General features: G+C 33.1%; 3 protein-coding genes across 3 annotated transcripts; all 3 read right to left on the bottom strand.

Annotated features, from left to right (window-relative positions):
- Positions 1–487: 487 nt before the first annotated feature.
- LOC108328021 (60S ribosomal protein L21-2) lies at positions 488–1,524 on the bottom strand. Its single transcript, XM_017561791.2, has 2 exons — positions 1,208–1,524; positions 488–865 (listed from the first exon to the last, which is right to left on the bottom strand). Exons 1-2 carry the CDS (start codon positions 1,442–1,444, stop codon positions 608–610), a joined length of 495 nt encoding a protein of 164 aa, XP_017417280.1. The 5' UTR covers positions 1,445–1,524; the 3' UTR covers positions 488–607.
- A 2,873-nt stretch (positions 1,525–4,397) lies between these two features.
- LOC108329177 (sister-chromatid cohesion protein 3) lies at positions 4,398–14,125 on the bottom strand. The gene is made up of 22 exons (XM_017563260.2): positions 13,891–14,125; positions 13,588–13,783; positions 13,222–13,334; positions 12,932–13,024; positions 12,566–12,729; positions 12,252–12,488; positions 11,988–12,132; positions 11,704–11,882; positions 11,445–11,590; positions 11,233–11,360; positions 10,463–10,636; positions 9,892–10,053; positions 9,616–9,816; positions 9,387–9,527; positions 9,097–9,300; positions 8,852–8,996; positions 8,557–8,663; positions 8,304–8,441; positions 7,405–7,667; positions 7,195–7,319; positions 5,087–5,389; positions 4,398–4,641 (listed from the first exon to the last, which is right to left on the bottom strand). The coding sequence occupies exons 1-22, from the start codon at positions 13,936–13,938 to the stop codon at positions 4,628–4,630; spliced, it is 3,426 nt and encodes a 1,141-aa protein (XP_017418749.1). The 5' UTR covers positions 13,939–14,125; the 3' UTR covers positions 4,398–4,627.
- Positions 14,126–16,953: 2,828 nt separating this feature from the next.
- LOC108329756 (NPL4-like protein 1) lies at positions 16,954–20,587 on the bottom strand. The gene is made up of 2 exons (XM_017564117.2): positions 19,411–20,587; positions 16,954–17,530 (listed from the first exon to the last, which is right to left on the bottom strand). The coding sequence occupies exons 1-2, from the start codon at positions 20,392–20,394 to the stop codon at positions 17,276–17,278; spliced, it is 1,239 nt and encodes a 412-aa protein (XP_017419606.1). The 5' UTR covers positions 20,395–20,587; the 3' UTR covers positions 16,954–17,275.
- Between the last annotated feature and the right edge of the window lie 571 nt (positions 20,588–21,158).

The raw sequence follows: 21,158 nt of genomic DNA, 5'->3' as shown, positions 1-21,158 counted from the left end.
TCTGCCCACAACATATGTACAAAACGAATTTGAAGTATGAGAACAGCCACTTGATTAAGGGTCAACCAATCTATACCTCTAATTCATCAAACTACCATAATGGCATTCGAAAAACCAATCTCAAGGTTTCTTAGATTACAATTCTTTTTGGGATAACTAAATATACAATATTATAAAACAAATCAATTCAATCAAGAGCTGTCTAAATGATTTCGCTGGCCTCAAACTCTCTTAATAACACTGTGCCAGAAGCTTGGTAAAAAACACAATTCAGAGCACAGATATTTACCAAAAATTCCTTTCTAGTATTCAATCACTTTCGACCATTTATCCAGGGCTCCTGAACAATAATATAATGGAAATGACATTTTAAAAAAGAAAACTCAAACAGCTTATAAATCCATACTAGCAAATCAAATATAACCATTGCTAATCATGAAGAACATTATACGCAAATCACAGGATGTAAAGCTCATTAAATACCGAATAAAACAGAACATATAATTGTATTTGGAGAATCAAACCATCAAAATTGTTTACAAGTGGCCTTAGAACGAGTAATCCAAAACTAAAAAACAACTTGCAAACCAACAAACAGTAAAAATTACTAATATCCTCCTTTAAGATCATTAACCACGTCATAAGGAATGGGAGTGACAGTTTCTAATGTAGCTCCTTCCACCATGAAACCTGGTTTGGGGCCCTCAGGTTGTCTCTTGGTGCTAATTTTCTCCCCCTTTGCCTTAGCATCCGCCTTTAGTTGATCATTCTTGATCTTCCTCAAACGGAACTCCTCAGTGCACCTTGAAGGCATCACATGCTCAACACGGACATGAATCCTCTTTCTAATAATTCTGTTCCCCACCTGCACAAAACAAACTACTCATTTAACAAGAAATCCCCTATTTCAAAAGGTATGCCCACGAGTTCAGAACAAAAACCTTATAAACTAAAATTAATTTCCTAGGAAGAAATCAAACAAATAAAACAGCATCAGAACACATCAATAGACTAACAGTAACGCGCTGAAGGCACAAAATACGACTTAGAGAGCACGGCTGTGAACCTATAAACTAAAATCAACAATGCATGGAGTATAGAGAATTGACAACGGAAAAGGTAATACGACGCATAATATTAAATAGAAAATATGATGAATCCAGAAGAAAAGCAATAACGGCGTTAGGGTTTCCGGGAGAGTGAATACCTGTTTGTTAACCTCGACACCAATGGCGCGTTTGGTGACATTCCAAACACGACCGGTGCGGCCATGGTAAAACTTGTGAGGCATACCCTTGTGGACGGCGCCGTTAACCTTGACATCAACGTAATCGCCGATGTGGTATGTTCGGAGATAAGTTGTGAGGGCGATGGTTCCCTTCTTCCTGAAGGGACGAGAGAATGAATCTCTCGTGCGAGATCTCAAACCGTGACCAGCTGGCATTGTTCCTCACCTAGGGTTTCTCTCTCACTCTCTGCGCTCGGCTCGGGGTAGAAGGAGCTATCAGTCTTAATAAACCATCTTATAATTATGTTTTATAGTGGAGCAGATGGCTAGGGTTTTGGATATGTCAAACGGGCTTTTCTTTGGGCTTTAATTAATGGGCTAACTGGTATATCTCAGACCTCAAAAGACCAACAATTCTTTAATTATACTCCAATTTTTTTAAAAATTATAAAGGAGTGTCTTAACTGTAATTATGTTTATTTTTCAAATAGTGGAGTATTCTAATAAGACTTTTTACTCTTTTTTAGTTTTTTTTTTCATGGTAGCTCTTAAGATTAAATAAAATACACGATTTAGGTAGTGAAATATCTTTAACTTCAAAGATATTAGATTTGGTTTTAGAAAAATAATTTTAATTGTGGTTAGCTAAGAAATATGTTACTTATATTATTTTTGTTCCAATTTTTTCCAAAGTAATTTTTTTAATGTTCAAAGTTTATATTTAATTTAAATAAATATAATATTTATCACGACCAAAAACTATGAAATTGAGTTTGGTAGAAGCCTACCATCACTTCGTTAATTGTGGATTTAAGCCTGGTAATGATTTTATCATTGAGTTGCTATCATTAAAGATTGTCATGAACAATAAAACAATAAAACAAACCTTCTATCACATTCAAAGTTTACAAATAATACTCATACATTGAGGCAAATAATTGTATTTGATATCGTATTACTTACAATTATGAAAAAAATACATTCAGTATCATCAATAAACCACTTTATGACTATAACAATTTTAGGTGTAACTCTTACAATAATATAACATCCATGGTATTAGTTATTAAATGATTAGAAATGCCTTCTTTAATCAAAATAATCTTCTTGTTACAAACTGAATATATATCTAAAATTACTAAACACACTAAAATATATTAATATAATTATCACCGAGAGATTAATGTGAGAAATACATGATCAATACTCTCTATTCTTTTCTCTCTAATTTAACCACTTTTACAAACAATGGACAAAATCATAAAAAAAGAAGAAGAATAAGAGTGAATAGTTCAATGTTAAAACATTTTATTTTTGTTCTATAATATTGGACAAAAATATGTAAAAAATGTATGTATGCAAATGAATCGTTCAATGTTAAAAAAGTATAGTTTTTGTTTTTTAAATTATTGAGCACACAGCCAGTAACTAGGTACTTATTGGTTTTGAAGGTGCTTGACTGAAGCTGAAATCAGATTGAGCATCCAATTTAGTTAGTAAAATTAATAACTTCAAAACCTCTTAAAAAAACAAATTATTCATTTAATCCTAATAGCTATCTTTATTTTAAATTATAGTCCTTGTATGATAGAAGTATAAGTTTTTAATCCATACACACATACATCTAGTATTCGATCCTAAGATAACACACCATATAAGATTCTTTTAATGTAAAAAAGAGATAGTATATCCTTGTTTTATTATTTTGAATTGATAAAAAAATATTTCACATCTAAAAAATAAAACTTCATATATATATATATATATATATATATATATATATATATATATATATAATACTTATTTTAAGCTTATAATTTCTATAATATATAAAATGTAAATATAAATTGGTATTTGTATTTTTTAAATTAGTTGAAATATTTTAAAAATAGTATCCTCCTTTATTAGCTTATTTTTAAAAAAATTATAACTAAGCTAACAAATGAAAATACATCCTTTTAAATTATTTCAAATATTAAAATTTAAAAATTATAAATGTAATTTTATATTTACATTTTTCATAAATTTTTAAAAAATACAAGTTTAAAATAGATATTTTTTAAAATTTAAAATAAATAATAAAATTAATTTGAATATTTAAGTCAAGTGATTTAATGTATAAATTCTAAAAATTTATTTTAATATGTATAAGTGTGACTTGGTTCCATTTTAGAAGAATGATAGTAAATTGATATAATATCAGAAATGTGACAAAACATAAACATGAACTAATATTGCAATATGTACAAATACAACATTCATGCTGTTTATACAAATCTAAAAAAAACTAAATTGAATTCATTTTAAAAAAGAGACTTAATTGAAAAAAGAAAATAAATAGACCAAACTGTATACTACAAACAAAAATTGAACGAAAAAAAATTTTAGTCTAAAATTAAATTAATTCTTCTTAATCATAAATATACCACTCTACTTTTTTCTGTTTTTTCCAAACAAATTTATTATTTTTATTTCAAAGTTTAACATGATATTGGTTAATTGTGCTAGATTTTTATTTTTCTGTATTTTATATACTTAATTTAGAATTCAATAATTTTTTTAGAAATCTACATCAAATGTAACATCACAGATAAAAAAAATATTATCCACGTTCTTTCTATCAGGCCAACTGTCTAGTTTTTCATTTAAAAAAAACCAATATTATTATTTTAGTTTTAAGATTATAAAAAATGTATTTAAGAAAGGTCATTTGACAGGCTATTACGGCCAGGTCTATTCATAATCTCAAATATTTGAATGTTTTTCTCTTATAAATTAAGAATATAAAAAAGTTGAACTTAACCAGTCTTTGAAATCTGAGTTTGAAATGTAAAAAGAATAAAAAGAGCCTCAAGTTGCCTTGTGTATTAAACGCATAAACTTGATTTAAACAAAAATTACCATACTTAAATGATTGCTTACTTTCCTCATTCTTCTTTTCATGAGTTAAATCTGGTTCATTATTTTAATATTTAATGAAAAATTTCCAATTATGAAGTAAAATAATAAAAAATAACTTTTTTATGTACCAACCAAGTAATTTTAAAATTCAAACTATTTCAATTCACAATAAAACTACCAACTAAGTAATTTAGTATTCACAATAAAATTCATTTCATTCTCTGATCTATTTTTGAAGTCATAATTTCAAGTATATGATAATCGACACTGAATCAAACAACATTGTTGACCACGCCAACTCTTCCAGTTCAAATTGGCCATGGAACTATACTGAATTTATTTTCAGCAGTAAGGCCGCAACCTTGATTAGAACAAGATACATTTATATATACATTCAGCAAGTTGAATTACAAACAGGTACTCCTAATCTTACCAAGTGTAATAGTTAGTGTCAAAAGCAATTGCCAACATACAATCGTAAACTACAACTGTGGAAGACTAACTTGACGCCCCTGCACAATGAAAGACAAAGGGACTCGAGTTAAACCAAGCGTTCATCATATATATTTATTAACAAGAGGCAACAATAACCAGAAAAATATAAATATCAAAGCAGTTCAACATAACAGCTACAACCAGTTATCTTTTGTTTCCGAAAAGAAATTCAGAGCCTGTAAAATTTCCATAGAAATTGCAGCCTCGATCAGAAAAGCTCAAGACAAGATTGAATTACAAATGGAGCAGCAACGCACGAGATAAGCATATGCCTCCGCGCAATGACTTTATAAATTTTAATAGGAGAAAATTTCAATTATCAAGCAAGCACTTCATTATCTAGGCTGGAAAAGCAAAATTCAATTCCGAAGTCAGACGTGCAAATTTGTTTTAAAATGCTGTATTTATATCTTCTATTCATCGCTAGCAGCACGACAACCTTGATTTGCTAATGCACGATACCTGATGTTCTCGAAGCAGATAAATTATCTGTAGCTCTACTGGAATTCCCTGTCTGAGCTTTGCTTTCCTCCCTTGAAACTCCAAGTGACCTAAGCTTGGATGATGATCTGATTGAATTTATCAAGGGAGCATCTTCATCCTCCTCCTCCTGTCTTCTCCCTTCGTCTTGTGCATCTTGTTCATACGCACTGATGGAATCCTCATCTTCGCTTGAACTTTGGTCATCAAAAAGCTTCTTTCCTGGTATATTTTGCCTCTTTCGTGGCCGGCCCCTACGCCTAACAGAAACCCCTTCTTTTTCATCTGAAAAATTAACCAATTTGTGCCAAAAAAGTCAATTAAAAGCATTCCAAAGAATGGTAAAAAATGATTATTTCACTAAAAAAAGCCTTTACGAACCAAACCTACTGTATATAGCCATCATTGTAATCTTAAGTACATCATGTAGCACACAGAAAAAAGGGAAAAGATATTTGATGTCATAAAAACATTACCAAAATTGTGAAAAATATAAAATCGTAGCAAGGTGGGATGCTAAAGGAAAATTTTTCATTTCATATATTGTGCTCGTGCAGGCAGGCAACTCAAAAGTATTATGACTACCACTGAATGGAGCACATTTTAGACATAAGCAATTGTCTAGTCATGGAAACTGAAACACAAGTACAATCCGAGATCTAGAGCCAAAAAGAAATGAATATGTAAAAGAACTACGATTTTACAATTGCAAATGCAGTGTTTTGAAATTAGCGGCATATTTACCAAAAGCATACAATCATATCTGAGGACATTAATAAGGTCATACCCACCACCAGCAGATGATCAATTTCACTGCCACTATGCTACAAAAGTGGCAAAGTCATCACTAAACATCTAACCGTATCTGAACGCATTAATAAGGTCATACCCACCACCTGCACCGCCCACGATCAATTTCACTGCCAGTATGCTACAACAGTGTCAAAGTCATCATCAAACATATAATAGCAACTTAACTTCTGATTTATTCTCACGCTATAGCCCCAACCTAATTTGATTATATAGAATCCCAAGTACCTAAGTTAGCAGCTATTTTATTTGCTTCAGAAATAAAATACTAACGAATACATATGAGTTTCTTGGTCGTATCACTTTTCAGTAAAGAATATCTTTTATACAGGTTCCTAACCAGCGCGTGTTATCAATCATGCCATTAAGTTGTTACGAAAAGTAGAAAGGAAAGAAAGATTTTTTTTGAAAGTTGAGCAATTTGATTGAGTTGATAAGAGATCAATTATTTGTATAGTTAATATTCATTATACCCGGTCACCTTACGCAACACAAACCAAACACACAGGGAAAAATAGTAATTTATTTTTAAAGTTTTTTTGCCCAGCGTCTTCAATTATTTTTCATCCTCTTCACCAAACTACCAAATCTACTTACCCTTCTCTCCATCTTCATCCATCCCCCCACCAAAAAGGGCCTCAAAGTAAAATTAAAAATACCATTCTCATCATAAGTCTATTTTTTCTAATATGCATCTACAATGCATTGAAACCTACAACCTAATTTTGGACTTTACCACCAATTTTGGACTTTACCACCAATTCATGGGTCAAGCCATTCACCAATTTTGGACTTTACCACCATATCTTATAATACACTCGTTCTATATTGGAACAAAAAATCCATCTGAGGGGATATATTTCACATGAACAAAATATACACTAATGAAAAGCTAACGGATGAAAACAAAAAATTGCATTGCACCACATAAAATGAGACCACAAGTGTTTGTAGAGAGAAACGTAAAAAAGACAAGAATAACAACCAAAAGAAGAATCAATAACAGGTAAATGACAAAGTCAGCAAAGCCCAGCCAAGCATATTGTATCCAGAATGAACTTACAAACGACAATTAGTTAATCAAGTCGAAACTGGAAAAAAGAATTTGGCAATGTTATTCACTAGTTACATATTGGCTTGAATTTTCCAAAATTTGCAAAATAAATAATAACTATTTCATATAATATGTTTCACTCAGATAAAAGCCATGATTGCTTAATGACGGAAAGTATTTGGCGGTGGTAGATACCTAAGAATGAAAAAAAAAATGTATAAATTACCTTGAAATGCCTCATTCTTTGCACATTTTTCTCGTAAGCAGGTAATAAATGTGTGGAAGGGACGCCATCCACTGGGATTTTCCTCTGTATTGACATTTTGGGCTCTTTGTTGAACATCATTCAATCTATTTCATAAAGAATATGCATCAAAATGTGTATTACTACAAATAGTTATAAATAACACCAAGCACATTAGAAACAAACTCTTACATTTCATTTAAATCTGGTCCAGGGAGTTTTGGCAAAAAATGAAGCACTGCCTCTTCAAGAAATGACAATTGTTTTGGGGCATTAATAAAAGCATATTCAATGCCATCCCTGACGACTTTTAAAATTTCAGGCCTGTATTTCATCCGGGCAGCACCGATAAATGTTCCAGAAAGCCTAGCAGCAAGATCTTTACATCCTAAAGAATTGTTTTCGGAAGAACCATTTTCACTACCAGAGATATTGACCAGAAGGCGATGGTATGCCTGCCAAATAAATTGGTGATGACTACCAAAAAGAACCATAAAAGATGGGGCAGGAGGGTGAAATATAAATATGGTGATCTTCCTGAGGAAAAGGATGGTGGAAACTAGACCCTCATTTCCAACCAGTGCAAACTATAATTCCAGAAAGAATGGCAAAGACAAGCTCAGTTGAACCACTTCTTCCAGGAAAGAAGTGAATCCTATGTTCAGCTATGCAAAACATTGAGCCCAAGCTTAAATTGAAAAATTAGAGAATTTGAAATGGGAAGCACTCCGAGACATAATAGTCATTTTGTTCCTTAGGTATAGTACCGTTCCTTTCTATTAAGATAACGAATCTCCTTAGCAATTAGAGGCAAATATTTACTTATATATCTTACTTTAAATATAAAATATTGCAAGTAACTTTCGTACTCAGATTTCAAGTAAATAGGAGTGTCATCACAAGAATAATATGAGTTCATGTCAATTTGTTTTGACCAAGAATACACTCATGAGTTACTTTTACATTTAGATTTAAAGTAAACAGGACACATGGCTAAAATTGGACTGTTTATCATTGCTAAAATAGAACTTGTAAAGACAAAAGAAAACCCAACTATATCTACCATTTAGGAAATGCGCCAAAAGACTAACCTTTTTAAGCGCTTCCAGAAAAATGAAAGCCAAATCAACATCCTTTTTCTTCAAAACTGTGATCAGATGCTTTACAATTTCAGTCACACTAGTCCCATGCATCACAAAATGAGAAATAATCTCAGAAGCAAGATCCTCCTACATCAGGAATAGTCAAATTTTGACATCAAGACATTTCACAAGCAACAGAAATATTTTTCCCAATAAAAAGAAGAAACAGTCATAACTTTACATAAACAAAATAACAATCCACCTTTGGAACAACATCATTTGCAATCAGCTTTGCAGCAGCAATCATCACAGCATCTCTATTTGTCTCCACAGCATACTCTTTATTAACATCTTCATCTTCTGCCTCATCTAAAAATTGATTGGCAAGTGAAAGAGACATCTATCACTAAATCAATAACACCAATTATATAAGCAATGCATTCTTCAAGTGCCAAGTTCAAACTACAGACAGTACACAAAAAAATTTGTGTAGTTTCAGTTTAATTACAAAATAGGATGAATCTCAGTACTAGTCCATCACATCAGTCCATGTTCACCTGAAATATTAAGCTGTTGTTGACAAAGTTCCCAAAACTTCCGAAGCATAATTGCATCTGGCTGATATCCGAGTGCTTCCAGTTGTGTCTTTCTGAAATTTGTTGTTCTAAATAAGAACCATGTTTCTGCAAGTATGGTGCATACCTTCGGGAATAAAATATTCATCAGATCAAATCAAGAGAATGGAGACATGATGTATTTATAATCAACAAAGAAAAAAGCAGACAAATGCGAGCCTTCTTACTCTGCAAGCAAGTTCACTTCCAGGTTTACCCCCTCCCTTGTTGTCAGCAGCCAAGTTGAGAAAGTACTCAAGTTCTTGTAACAAGGTATCACGCTTAGACAAAAGAGAAGTTAAGGATGCGCCAGAAACAGCTTCTTCATTTGCTATAGACTGTAGACTCCAAGCCAGATGCAAATACATGTTCAGAAGCAGGAAACCAACAACCTGAATGTGAATAAGCAGAAAATTAATTATTGAACACAAGTAACTATGTCACAAAAAAATAACACCCGTTGTGAGAAACCACTTACCTCATCCTCCATATTATTCCTAGAACAACGTAGCACACTGACAATGTCTTCATACAGGCTATCAATAGGCACGTATCTTTTCAACTGCAGTTCATACAACCTCTTCAAGTTTACAAGAAGAGAATATTCATCACCACCATCCTGCAGTGTCATCTCACTATATGTTAAGTTTCTCCGACAAGAAGCTAAAGTAACAAAATTTATGAAATTTGAATTGCATAGAACATACCACCACTTCCTTAATAGCAGATTTCAGCTTAGCAACAATTTCATCTTCAAGTTCCTTTAATTTAATACGAGCAAAATCTTGCAATTCACCTTGACTTTCCATGCAACAAAAATCAATTGCCTTCACACAAGCCCTAAGAGGGTCCTTGTCACCATGCTTAAAAAATGTGTCTTTCACGAGCTGGAGTAAGTTTTTGAAATTCTGAAAAGCAAGCACTAATCAGGTTTTTCAGAAACAACATAGAAAATCTGAAATGACACAGAAAAATTCACCAACCAGTTCCTGCCTCTTCAAGGAGTAATATTCAAGGTTCATATGCAAAACAATCTCAACCAGTGATGACACTTTTGCTTTATCTGAAATGTACTTTCGCAAGAGTAATGGGTATGTCTTCATCATAGCAACAGTTATTTCCTGTTTGTTATTTTCAAACACATCCTGTCATTAATTGGAGGAAAGAAATTAGGGGCTGTCACAATGAATAATAAAACAAACCTTCCATCACAATGAATGTTTTCAAATAGTACTCGGTTGTTACTGATCCAACAAATGCATTCTTAGGTAACGAAAATAATTTAATGCAATGAATTCCTGAAGCAATCAGATATTTACACTTCAAAAACACAATAAAAAATCCAAAATAAATTAGAAATGACAATAAGAATAAAGTTATATATACTGTACATGAAAGCATGGATTGCTAAATTATGTCAAAATAAACATTAATCATCATGTGCAACATACACATCAAAGATCAGTATAAAAAAATCATTGGGTGTTGGAGTTAATAAAAACAAATACGTCATATTTGGATTTAAAAGGTTTAAAAATCCAAGATGGCACAAACCTTTTGGGCTTTGCTGTAGTATGGCTTTCTGTTATCCGTAGCAGGGACAATCCTCTCTCCAACAGCTTTCTTCACAGACGCACACAGGAGCCGCACCAAGTTTGTTGCATCACTGTCAGATAGCTCTACTGATGGATTTTCATCAAGCAGCATTGTTATGATGCACTTCCAATCCTGCAAACAAAATATCAAGTACCATCAAGAAACCACTAAACAGTACAACACTAACTATGACCCGAACAATTTTAGGTGCACCATTGACATAATATCCAGAGGGCAGCAACTCCTGAACATACAGAGGATGCGCAAAAAACATTTAAAAAAACTCAGAAGAGTGAGATCATACCCAGGAATTCAGATTTGTACTCAATCTACATTTGTGGAATCTTTAAAAAGTAGCAAGAATTCATTAGGAAGATATATGTAACAAATTCATTAGGAATGTTGCAGCACTGCTTAATTAACAAAAGTTCCAGGTAAGGCATGTCCTACTCAGGATTGGAATATTCTAGAATTTTTCATCAAAGAGCAACATGCCTAAGCAAGGCGGGAACTCTAGAATTTGTTACCTATTATAAGAATGCAATACTCTAAAATATTTTTATCCTTCTATCCCATCCCTTGCATTTACCTACAACAAAGCGCATCCTAGCCAGGATTGGAATATTCAGTTCATAGATGCGTGAGTAAGCAGTTAAACACGTGATGGTCAAAAGGAGGGGGCATCACTTTATTCAATATTTTTCCTAGTATTAACAAGGCTTACATACCTTTATAGCAGCCATGTATTCCCACACATCATCAATTACGTAAATACTCAAAATTGGATCTTGAGGGAACTCCTCCAAAATTCGCAACATTCTCTTTATATGGACCTCAGAGTTATTGAAAGTTTCATCTGTAAAAAAAAAATGTCTCGTCACAATTTGTAAAAATAATGGTATTCAATACAAAAGTAAAAATACATGGATTGACTTAAGACCTTTTGATCCTGATTGGAAGGTATTAAATTTTTGAGCAATTAAGTGATCATACACTAATGCTCCTATTGCATGCCTGATTTCTGGGGGATCATCAATCAACAAATCATACAAAGGACCCAAGTCATCTTCAGGAATAAGTTGATGTCTGCAGTGAACCAAAGATACAATTGATTCAATTAACAATTTACAATCTATTGCATCAAAACTCATAAGTAAACAGTTAATATATGTCAACTGAAAAAGGTTTGAAATTCAGACCTTAGTAGTTGCTTAACAAGACCTATGGCATGAACAGCCACAGAAACATCAATGTCATCAGCCAGCTCAATCATCCTGCCCGAAAATCTTTCAGTAAATAAGCTAAGGGTTGGTACATTATCATCCACCTCATAGAGATTTTGCAGGGCGTTTATAGAAGACTTTCTTACACCAGCATTCTACAAATTGGAGGGTGGGAGAAAAAGTTACAGCAAGACAGTAAGTTGTGCAGTACATGAACAATTAAATGCTGCATGATAAGAACATAAAAATATGTTCAATACTTTGTCATTCAGAGTCCATCCAAGATATTTCAAGTACAAATCCTGCAGAAAAAGTGATGGATATGAAAGGATCCATGCACCCAATGATTCAATGCATGACATTCTAATACTTGGGTCAATGTCTCTGTAGCGGTGCACAAATAACCTTCAAAAAAACATTAAATGGGCAGGTTAGATCTACAGCCAAAACAAATTCAATACTGGTGGTAAAATGTTGCTTTCTTTCCTTTAAATTAAAACAATCTTAGTTTAGTAAACTCGTACCCAGTAAAAATCTTGCGCATCATCTCCTCCAACAAAGTTATTCTCTCGTGAGTATCAGAAAACCTTTTATTTAGTGACTCCACTCGAGGCCCCTCAGTTCTTTTCTTTTTCTCAGCATCCAACTGTCTACGAGTAGTCTCTCTTTGAGCACCAAGCATATTAGCGATGGTTATGTATGATGAAACCAGCCTAAGACCCATCAATGATGCAACTTGACGGTAAACTCTTGGAGGGGTGCTACATAGGTACAGCAGCAGATGAGTCATGGTATATATATTTTCATAGAGTCAGAAGTTTGAAGTAAGCTCACTAACCATGACAATGCAATGATATAGTCCATGCACTTGTCAAATAAAACTTGATCAAACAATGGCCCATGCTGACATTCCCGAACCAAATTATCCCAGAATGACTCTAGATTCTCTTTGAAGTTTTTAATTTCTTTCTTTTTGGAATTCTGATAATCTTCAACTGCACCCTAAAATGTCAAAAGGTAATAAAAGATAGGATAAAGGATCACATCTAACCCATGATTTGAGTATTATGTCACAATAGAGGATGTCACAGACTTGGCAATTGTATACTATTGGCCTTAACATTGCTTAAAAGTATGTAAATTATAAAAAATAAAATAAGAACAATAAACAGGAAACAAAAATAAAAGGGAACAAGTTGTATACCCTTTTAGCACAATTGACCAGAGCAATTACAACTTCATCAACATCAGTCTCATCCACAAGATCACTTTTATCGTAGTACTTGGCTCCACATGCCTACACTTAAAGATTCACTTTGTTACTGTCCGTAAGCGTTCATAAATCAATAAGGGTATTTACGAACAATGATGATAATAAAGTTTCCAACATATTTTCCAAGTCTACCTTTCACCTTTTATTTATATGAATGAAACTATAATGTATAATGCCAGTAGTCCTACATTCTTTGAAACTGCTTGAGAATTTCATGTTACCTCAAACAGCATTATCAGGAGATCAACCATTGCAGGTTTCGGATCCTTTTCATAGCGCTCAACCCAAAATTTGACCGCGTGAGGAATAAACTTGCCATTTCCTTTTATCACCTCTACAGAAAATCACACAATAAAATTAGCCCCGGTCCAGTTACTGCACAACAAAATCTACCATGCCAAGTAAAACGACGTACCCAATTACATGCACACGGCATTGAAAAACTATTCATAACAACAAAAAAAACTAAGCATAGTTTCTCTAATCCCAGTATCAACAAAACGGTGCAGATATCAACTGTATAAGTTAAAAATTTGAACCCTAGATATTTGAGCAGAAAGAAAAGTAGCAGAGAGTGTTCAGTTTACCAATTAGGGTTTGGTCAGAGGGTTTTTGCGCGACACTTGAGGTTCCTTCCGAAGCGCGACTTCGTTTGAATTTGTTGCGCGCTTCGTCGAAATCGTCGGGCGAACTCTCTCGGTACGCGTGTTCGGTGGTCCTGTCGCGGTTCATGGCGTCGCCGTCGTGCTCCTTGGGGAGGTGTTTGGGAGGCCTGCCCCTCTTCTGCTTAATTTGAAATAAGCGAAACAAAATTAGGTCAAATCACAGCACGATTGAGAAGAAAATAGAAGGAACAAGTAAGTGTGCTAAGTGTGAGATCGGAAACTGACACGAGGGGGTCGATTTGATGCTTCGGAAGGTGGAGCTGGATCTTCCATCTGCTAACGATGCTTCTTGAACAGAGCGAATCAACGATTTCACACTGAGTCCTGGTAGCAGCAACTAGAATGAAGAGTTCTGGCACTGCAAATAATAGTTAAGAAATCTCCCGCCAATTCACAACTATTTACCATCCAAATCCACACCCACCCAAAACCACATGGTCGTAAAATCAAACCGAACCGAACAATCCGTAGACACGGGTTCGATTAATAATTGAGATTTTTCTTTTGAATGGAAGAAAAAAAATGAGTTATTTCAAATTAGTTTAAATTTTACAATTGTAAACTGAATAATATTTTGAATATGTAGAACTTTAATCCATTTCACTCTAAGAATAATAATTATTACAGGGTATGGTTTTATAATTCTTATATTATTTATCCGTTTTCGTCTATTTATTTGTTTTTATTTTATTTTATTAGGTTATCCAATTTAAAATATATCAAATTGATTTTTGCTATATGTAATTCAAATTGAGTCAAATAAATTTTAGAAACAATAGAAATGTGTGATAAATCGATTTGGAATATTACTAATTTCATCAAAATGTATACAAATATTTTGTTCTCAATTTCATTCGACCTTCAATTGAGATGTGCAAAGAATATTTTTAAATGGCGTTATCTTTATAGTCTTTTTTATGTAAATATAATTATAAGAGAGTTGCTTATTATATATATTTTAACTTTTATTTCAAAGTATGTTTACGTTTTGTTAATATTTTTTATATAGTCCTAACTAGTCTTTTTTCTTTTCCACATTAATTAAATTAAGAATGTAATTAAAAAGTATGTATCATCTTAAAATCTAAAATATTAAATTGGAAATATGTTAAAAGATCCAAAATTTAAAATGAATAGAGGGAAATAGTGTCATCATTTATGCTTTAAGTGTCTCTTGCAACTCTTGTAACAAATTCGCCGCCATGTGTATGGAATTTTTATGGGTTAGGCTACCGAAAAGGAAATGTATTTGGTGATATGAGTAGTCAAATTAATCCCTTTAAGTTATCTTTTAACTGTATAGTCTCATACCTATACAGTCTCTAGATCCCTCTCATTCCGGTGTATGTTTGATTTGTGCATATGCCCCTTCCACTCGAAGCTGCCAGGAGCCGCTCCTTGTCAGTGCCCCTTGCACTTCGTGTCACTCCCTGCCCTCGTCAGTGCCCGGGTGTCACACCATGTGCCTAAGACTGTATTGCTCCTTCAAATATTTTATTTTATGAGTTTCTTTTTTTTTATCAAAATAGGATAATTTGATTATGAAATTATTAAAATTAGACAATTCTTAAAAGAAATTCGTCATTATACAAGTCGAATGATATTGACACGATTTCATAATAGAAAACTCGTGAAACAATTTTGATGTAACTAAAGCGAAATTAGATTCACTTTAGATTATTTATTTGAAAAGGTTAAAATCATAGCAGTTTAAACGACTTTGATTAAGATTAATTTTTGTTTTTATGAGTCAAAAGCAAAGTTATGCACACCATTTTAGTTGTATTACGAAACATTCTCGAATACGTTGAAGTCATATAAAAATCGAGATTCCGTGTTGTTTCATCTTTCATATTTTTTTGTTTTGTATAATAAAAGTGATGTAGAAGAATAATTTTTTCATTATATACTAAAATTCATTAAATTGATACAACGAAGAAAAATGAATATTAAATAGATAAAGAAAATTAGTTTTTGGATTTGATAAATATTATAAACTGGAAGTTTATAAGAAAAATATAATGTATTGAAAATAAAGTAAACAAGTTGCACTATAAGATTGCAAATAATTTTACAAGTAATGAAATTTTGGTGTCTACATGGACACATGCTTGTGTTATGATCTTGATTTTTACATTAGGAACATTTTCTTTTGCTTATTTGGAATTGACAGGTTCATTTTATTATAAATACAATTTGTAGTTGGTTTTCTTTATTTCGTATGACACATTTGGGTGAGATATTAAATTGAATCCATACAAACACACTAATAATCTTTATTTTGAAGAAGATGAAATTAGAATTCATAAATCTTGAAAATATTGTTCATATTGTAGTCCGAATTAACAATAAATGAGAATTTGAACAAACAATAATAACACAAAAACTGGTGGTTGAATTTAAAACTTATATACGACTCAATTTAATACATTATCCCATATGCATCATAAGTAATCAGTAAGATCATCTACAAATTATGTTCATAATAAAATGAACCAGTCAAATTCCAAATAAGTAAAAAAAAAAACATTCAAATAGGAGAAATCAAAGTTATATGAGAAACAACGGTTAATATAAACAGTAAAATCTTATCACTTGTTAAATTATTCTCCATGTTACCGCGCTTTATTTACTTTAGTTTCAATACATTATATTTTTCTTATAAACTCCCAATTTACTATATTTGATATTTATTTATTTATCAATTATATCAATTTAATAAATTTAATTATACAATAAAAAAATTATTCTTATTTATCACTTTTATTATACAAAACTAAAAAAATATGAAGGATGCTTCAATGCACTAAAGTTATACTAAACACCACGACATCATTTAATTTCCTCCATTGTTTTCTATCTGTTGTAACACTATAACTTTTTATTTCCTTTTGTTTTCTATAAGAAATTTTAGAAGAAAAAATAACGAAATTTTTTCCTAAATATTCAATTAGTTTATATTAATTTAAAAAGTCATTAAGATTTTTTTTTTGATAAATCAGTCAATCCATAATGTATTTATCTTTTAGATATATATATTTATTGCCTTTTCTTTTTAAAAGTACTTAGAAAAAAAACTCAATATTATTTTTCAATGGATGCAGAACATATACAGCCATCACATTCCAGTGTTTTTTGCCTTTAGAAATAGGGAGGTAACATAGGACTAGACCTTCTTTATGCGTGCCTAGAAACCTTCACGGAGCACCATATTAACGAAATTGTTCATAGATAAGATTGATACCCACTGAACACGCAGTGTATGTGAAAAAAATTGCAGAAGCCGTGAACACAGTTAAAAAACATCGTCTTCATACTATATAATTTGAAACATTATCACCCTTAAAATAGTGACTAATGGTGGTAAGAGTTATCTCTAATTAATTTAAACAATAAAACAAGTGAACCATATCAGCTCATTTTCAGTAAATCGAGAGATCCGAGATTTTCAGTGGCAATACTATGAAGAAGCAATGTACAAATCTCCAACATAAACATTGTGCGAGTGCTATGGAGCAATATGCACCGTGTTGCTGCAAAGGGCCTGAATGTAGAGTGCATAATTCTCTTGACACCATTCTAAATGAGGCCACAGTATCTGCATAAAGCATCACGCGGTATTTGCCATAGACTCAATAAGGATCTGGTAACCTTCTGGTATAGAAGTCTGTGTGTGCACACATGCCGTCAATGCAGGGACATCAGCATTCAAGTCTAAAACCCTTGCCAGTACAAGAAGAAGGTGAAAATCAGAAATTCGCTTCACAAATGGAAGACTTTTTGTCCTGTCCAGATGATTCTTCAAAGCCTTCATAGTCATCTGAGTGTTCCGGTTCTCAACGGGAAACGAAGATGAAAGAGGACCCTGCATTTTGGTGACAATTCACTGGTAAGTTACTGACGGTTATAATTTACAAATCAAACTATATAATTTTTATGCTTTGAAGAAAAGAAACATTTTTTTATGAAGGCTGAAATTATAGTAACATTTGGGTTCAAGTCACAGATATACAAAAAAAAGATTAAAAAACTTGTGTTGACATCTGTATAACATTTGACAGTTTATCACTTCAAATAAAGAGAGAAAAGAAAATATAGTCAATCATTTAGCAATCTGCAGCACATAAATTTGGCTAACCCTGGTTACAGAGACCATATGCCTGACTGTCTATTTTAGAGCTTAGATTTTTTAACTAAATAGTATTTCTATAATTCTTTTAGCTTAACACATACTTATTGAGTTAAATTTTTTTGGGTAAGGAATTACTGAATCCTGATGTTCAAAACAAAAAGAAAAATATGGGCTAGAAGTCAAAAACTACTAAAACTAACTCCTTTAAAAGCTCGGGACCAACTGTACTAGAAGCTGCTTATTTTTTTAAGGTCTTTTTGTTAAAATGGTTGATTACAGAAGCTCCTTTTCTTAAAATTATAATTGGTCCATCTTCTCTCCTATAAAGGAGAAAAACGACCAAAAATAAGCGGGGTCATCAAACATTACCTATCCAATACCTAACAAATACAGGACAACTATTTAACAAAGAAAGCCTATGTAGTAGCAATTGATAACTAAGAAATGTCATATGATCCTTCCATACTCTTTTCACATTTTAAGTTATCAGAAGACTCCTTAAACCAAAATATATACCTTCCAGATAAATCATGTTCAGGGAATTAACTAGTTTGCAGGAAGAAGAATAATACAGGTGGAAATATTTATTGATTCCCTAAAGAGGTTAAAGACTAGAACAACTAAGTGACATGATTAAAAAAGAACACTATTTACATTAAACTAGCGCTTGTTGATCAAATTTTCAGTCATAAAATACAGAGATTATCCATTTATTACTTCAATACGCTGAAATCTGTTCTCTAAATCTGTGCAAACTTCCAGATCAGATATTAAGCCTATACTCACAACAGTAGACAATGAAAAGGAGAGTTCAGATATAGGATCATGTCACACTATCCATCCCCAAGGAATCCATGGTACTTTAACTAATTAAACTTGATGTATGGAAGAAGAGAAAATCACTCTGAATCGGGCTTTCTTGACTTTACTACAGTACACTGAATCTAATTAGGCACGTCCTCAAAAGGATGGAATTAGCTTATGCTGCTGAAACAGCTATTCTCTTCCTTTACTACCATGAATTCATACCCTATACAGTCCAACTGATCCATCCGTAAAAAGAACCATACCCAACAATAGCGCAGAGTAAGCCACCATTTGGTACCATAATTAAATATCAACGTGAATTGCCTAAAATCAGCATTAAATTGTCAAACGTACTGTACTTAATGGTTACCCCAAATGCTCCAAAAGAAAATAGAAGAATGTGGAATTATTTCCTTTCCATCGATTCCCTCTCCACATCCACCCCAAAAAATTTCGATTTTAAAAAATAGGAGTTCTTGCAACCCCAATTGTGGCAGAATCAACAGCAATTCTACAGTTTAAAGATTAAAGCTGCAAGCACCTTATGAAAACAAAAAAATTCGATGTTTATCCTAATGGTTATGAGAAAAATAATTAATCTTTAACAAACAGTTGTAAAAGAAAACCAATGGTATAGACGAAGAATAAGTCTTAGCGGCTGAGCTAAAATGCAGCCTAAGGGCAGAACAGAAGACGAGTACAACAGACGCCCACCATAGTTCAGCAAACATGGTAACTTATAATAGACAATCACTATCACATTGACATGGAGCAAGCATAAAGAGAATACAAACAAGGAACCATACCTGATGATCTGAGATTTTGACGACGACCAAGAAGAAATCATTGTCAACTTCTTTGGTATCCTTAACCCCAACAACGACATCCTTCTTCATCTTAGATAACTTGGGATCATCGTCCTCCTTTATCTCAGTCTCAAACCACCCTTCCTTGAACAATCTCACGCACACATCACTAATCTGAAACGCTTCAAAATGCACATCCGCACTCATATCATCATTCACCTCAAGTTTAACAACCGCAGTAACCCACTCTTTCAATCCACTCTCAGCATGGTACTCCGCAGCCTGAAGCACCTCCCTATTCGACAAAGTATAGTCCTTCTTGTCCTGGCTTATCGTCTGCGTGAAAATGAACCCTACCCTTCTCATCCCCAACCCCGCCGCAATAGCCTCCACGAGTTTCTCCTCTTCGGGGTCTCTGAAAAACAAGAGATTCTCTTCCGAACCCTGCTGCGGCGGCTCGTAGATAAAGTCCACCTCGACCTTCCCCTCCTCGGAAACAGTGCCGTACATGAAGCCGCCGCGCTTGACCGCGAACGCCAGCGTGTCGTTCACGTAATGCTGGAACGCGTTGGCGCAGTCGCGGTCGAAGGAGACGAGCTCGCAGTGCGGATTCTCCTGGCGCGTGACGCGCATCTGCTTGGCGATGAGGTCATCCATGGTCATCTTGCGGCCGAAGGACCCCGCTGGGTTGAAGGCAGGGCCCGCCACGTGGCGCTCGCCTTCGTATGTCAAAAAGACGATTGAGCCGTGGGCGAGGTTGAGAGACGAGAGAGTGAGGTCGGGATTGGCCATATCGGTGAATCGATGGAGATCTTCACGCGATTTCACCAATAGAAGGTTCTGGTTGGTGGAGAGGGTTTGGTTGTGAACCGGAATTCTCAATTGGGCTTCGATAATCCGTTTCAGCTCCGACACTGTGGTGGTGTGCGGGTTTTCGACGATTACTCGCTCCAGGCCGTCGCGGCTTCGAAGTCTGAGCATCATGGTGATGAATTGAGGGTTGCTTATGTTTGGGATTTGCGTTTGAATGTGGAATTAGGGTTATATAGAAAATATTTAGGAGTGAAATTGGGGAATAGAATGTAGAATGACTGATGGCTTGTGGAAGTAGAAAAGGTGCAGGGAAGCAAAAGAGGTTTGAGGGTGAAGAAGAAGGAGGGTGGTGTGATGATGAGAGTGACAGATAGTAAAATACATATATATAGCCCCACTTCGCTCGTATTGGGCCTTCTCTTATATCTCTAAATTCATATTATTTCATTGATTTTACTGTTTTATTCCGTTACACAAGATTGAAGATTTTTTTTTCATATTCTTATATTTTTTTAATATTATTCAAATGCATTACATCTGCATTAACATTTTAGAAAAATATTATTCCAAAACAGTTAAAATCTAATTCCAAATTATGCGTCAACAACATTCTGGATTCTTAGTTACTAAATCAAAACTTTTCTAAATTGTATAATTTATTTCTTTTAATAAAATACTGGCACGTGTATTTATATTTTTTTATTACATTAAAATAATATAATTTTAAATATATGTACACATAATTTTGTGAAAAATATATTGAAAAATATTAAAGCAATATAATTTAATATATATGTGTGTGTATATATATATATATATATATATATATATATATATATATATATATATATATATATATATATATATATATATATTTTGTGAAGGTGATATTAAAATTTTTATATATAGTCACTATCTTGAATTAAAAATTTATT

Source organism: Vigna angularis, chromosome 2 (genome assembly GCF_016808095.1).
Source record: "Vigna angularis cultivar LongXiaoDou No.4 chromosome 2, ASM1680809v1, whole genome shotgun sequence".
NCBI classification, from domain to species: domain Eukaryota; kingdom Viridiplantae; phylum Streptophyta; class Magnoliopsida; order Fabales; family Fabaceae; genus Vigna; species Vigna angularis.
Note: the sequence above shows the minus strand (reverse complement) of the source record. Positions and strands in the feature narration are given on the sequence as shown.

Excerpts from the sequence above, each read along its gene's own strand:
- LOC108329177 (XM_017563260.2), bottom strand. The coding sequence starts at position 13,938 with ATGGAAGATCCAGCTCCACCTTCCGAAGCATCAAATCGACCCCCTCGT. Across the intron at positions 13,784-13,890 it reads CATCAAATCGACCCCCTCGT|AAGAGGGGCAGGCCTCCCAA; the intron begins GTCAGTTTCCGA and ends CAAATTAAGCAG. Across the intron at positions 13,335-13,587 it reads CTCTGACCAAACCCTAATTG|AGGTGATAAAAGGAAATGGC; the intron begins GTAAACTGAACA and ends GATTTTCTGTAG.
- LOC108329756 (XM_017564117.2), bottom strand. The coding sequence starts at position 20,394 with ATGATGCTCAGACTTCGAAGCCGCGACGGCCTGGAGCGAGTAATCGTC. Across the intron at positions 17,531-19,410 it reads TCAAAATCTCAGATCATCAG|GGTCCTCTTTCATCTTCGTT; the intron begins GTATGGTTCCTT and ends ACCAAAATGCAG.
- LOC108328021 (XM_017561791.2), bottom strand. The coding sequence starts at position 1,444 with ATGCCAGCTGGTCACGGTTTGAGATCTCGCACGAGAGATTCATTCTCT. Across the intron at positions 866-1,207 it reads GTGTCGAGGTTAACAAACAG|GTGGGGAACAGAATTATTAG; the intron begins GTATTCACTCTC and ends TGTTTTGTGCAG.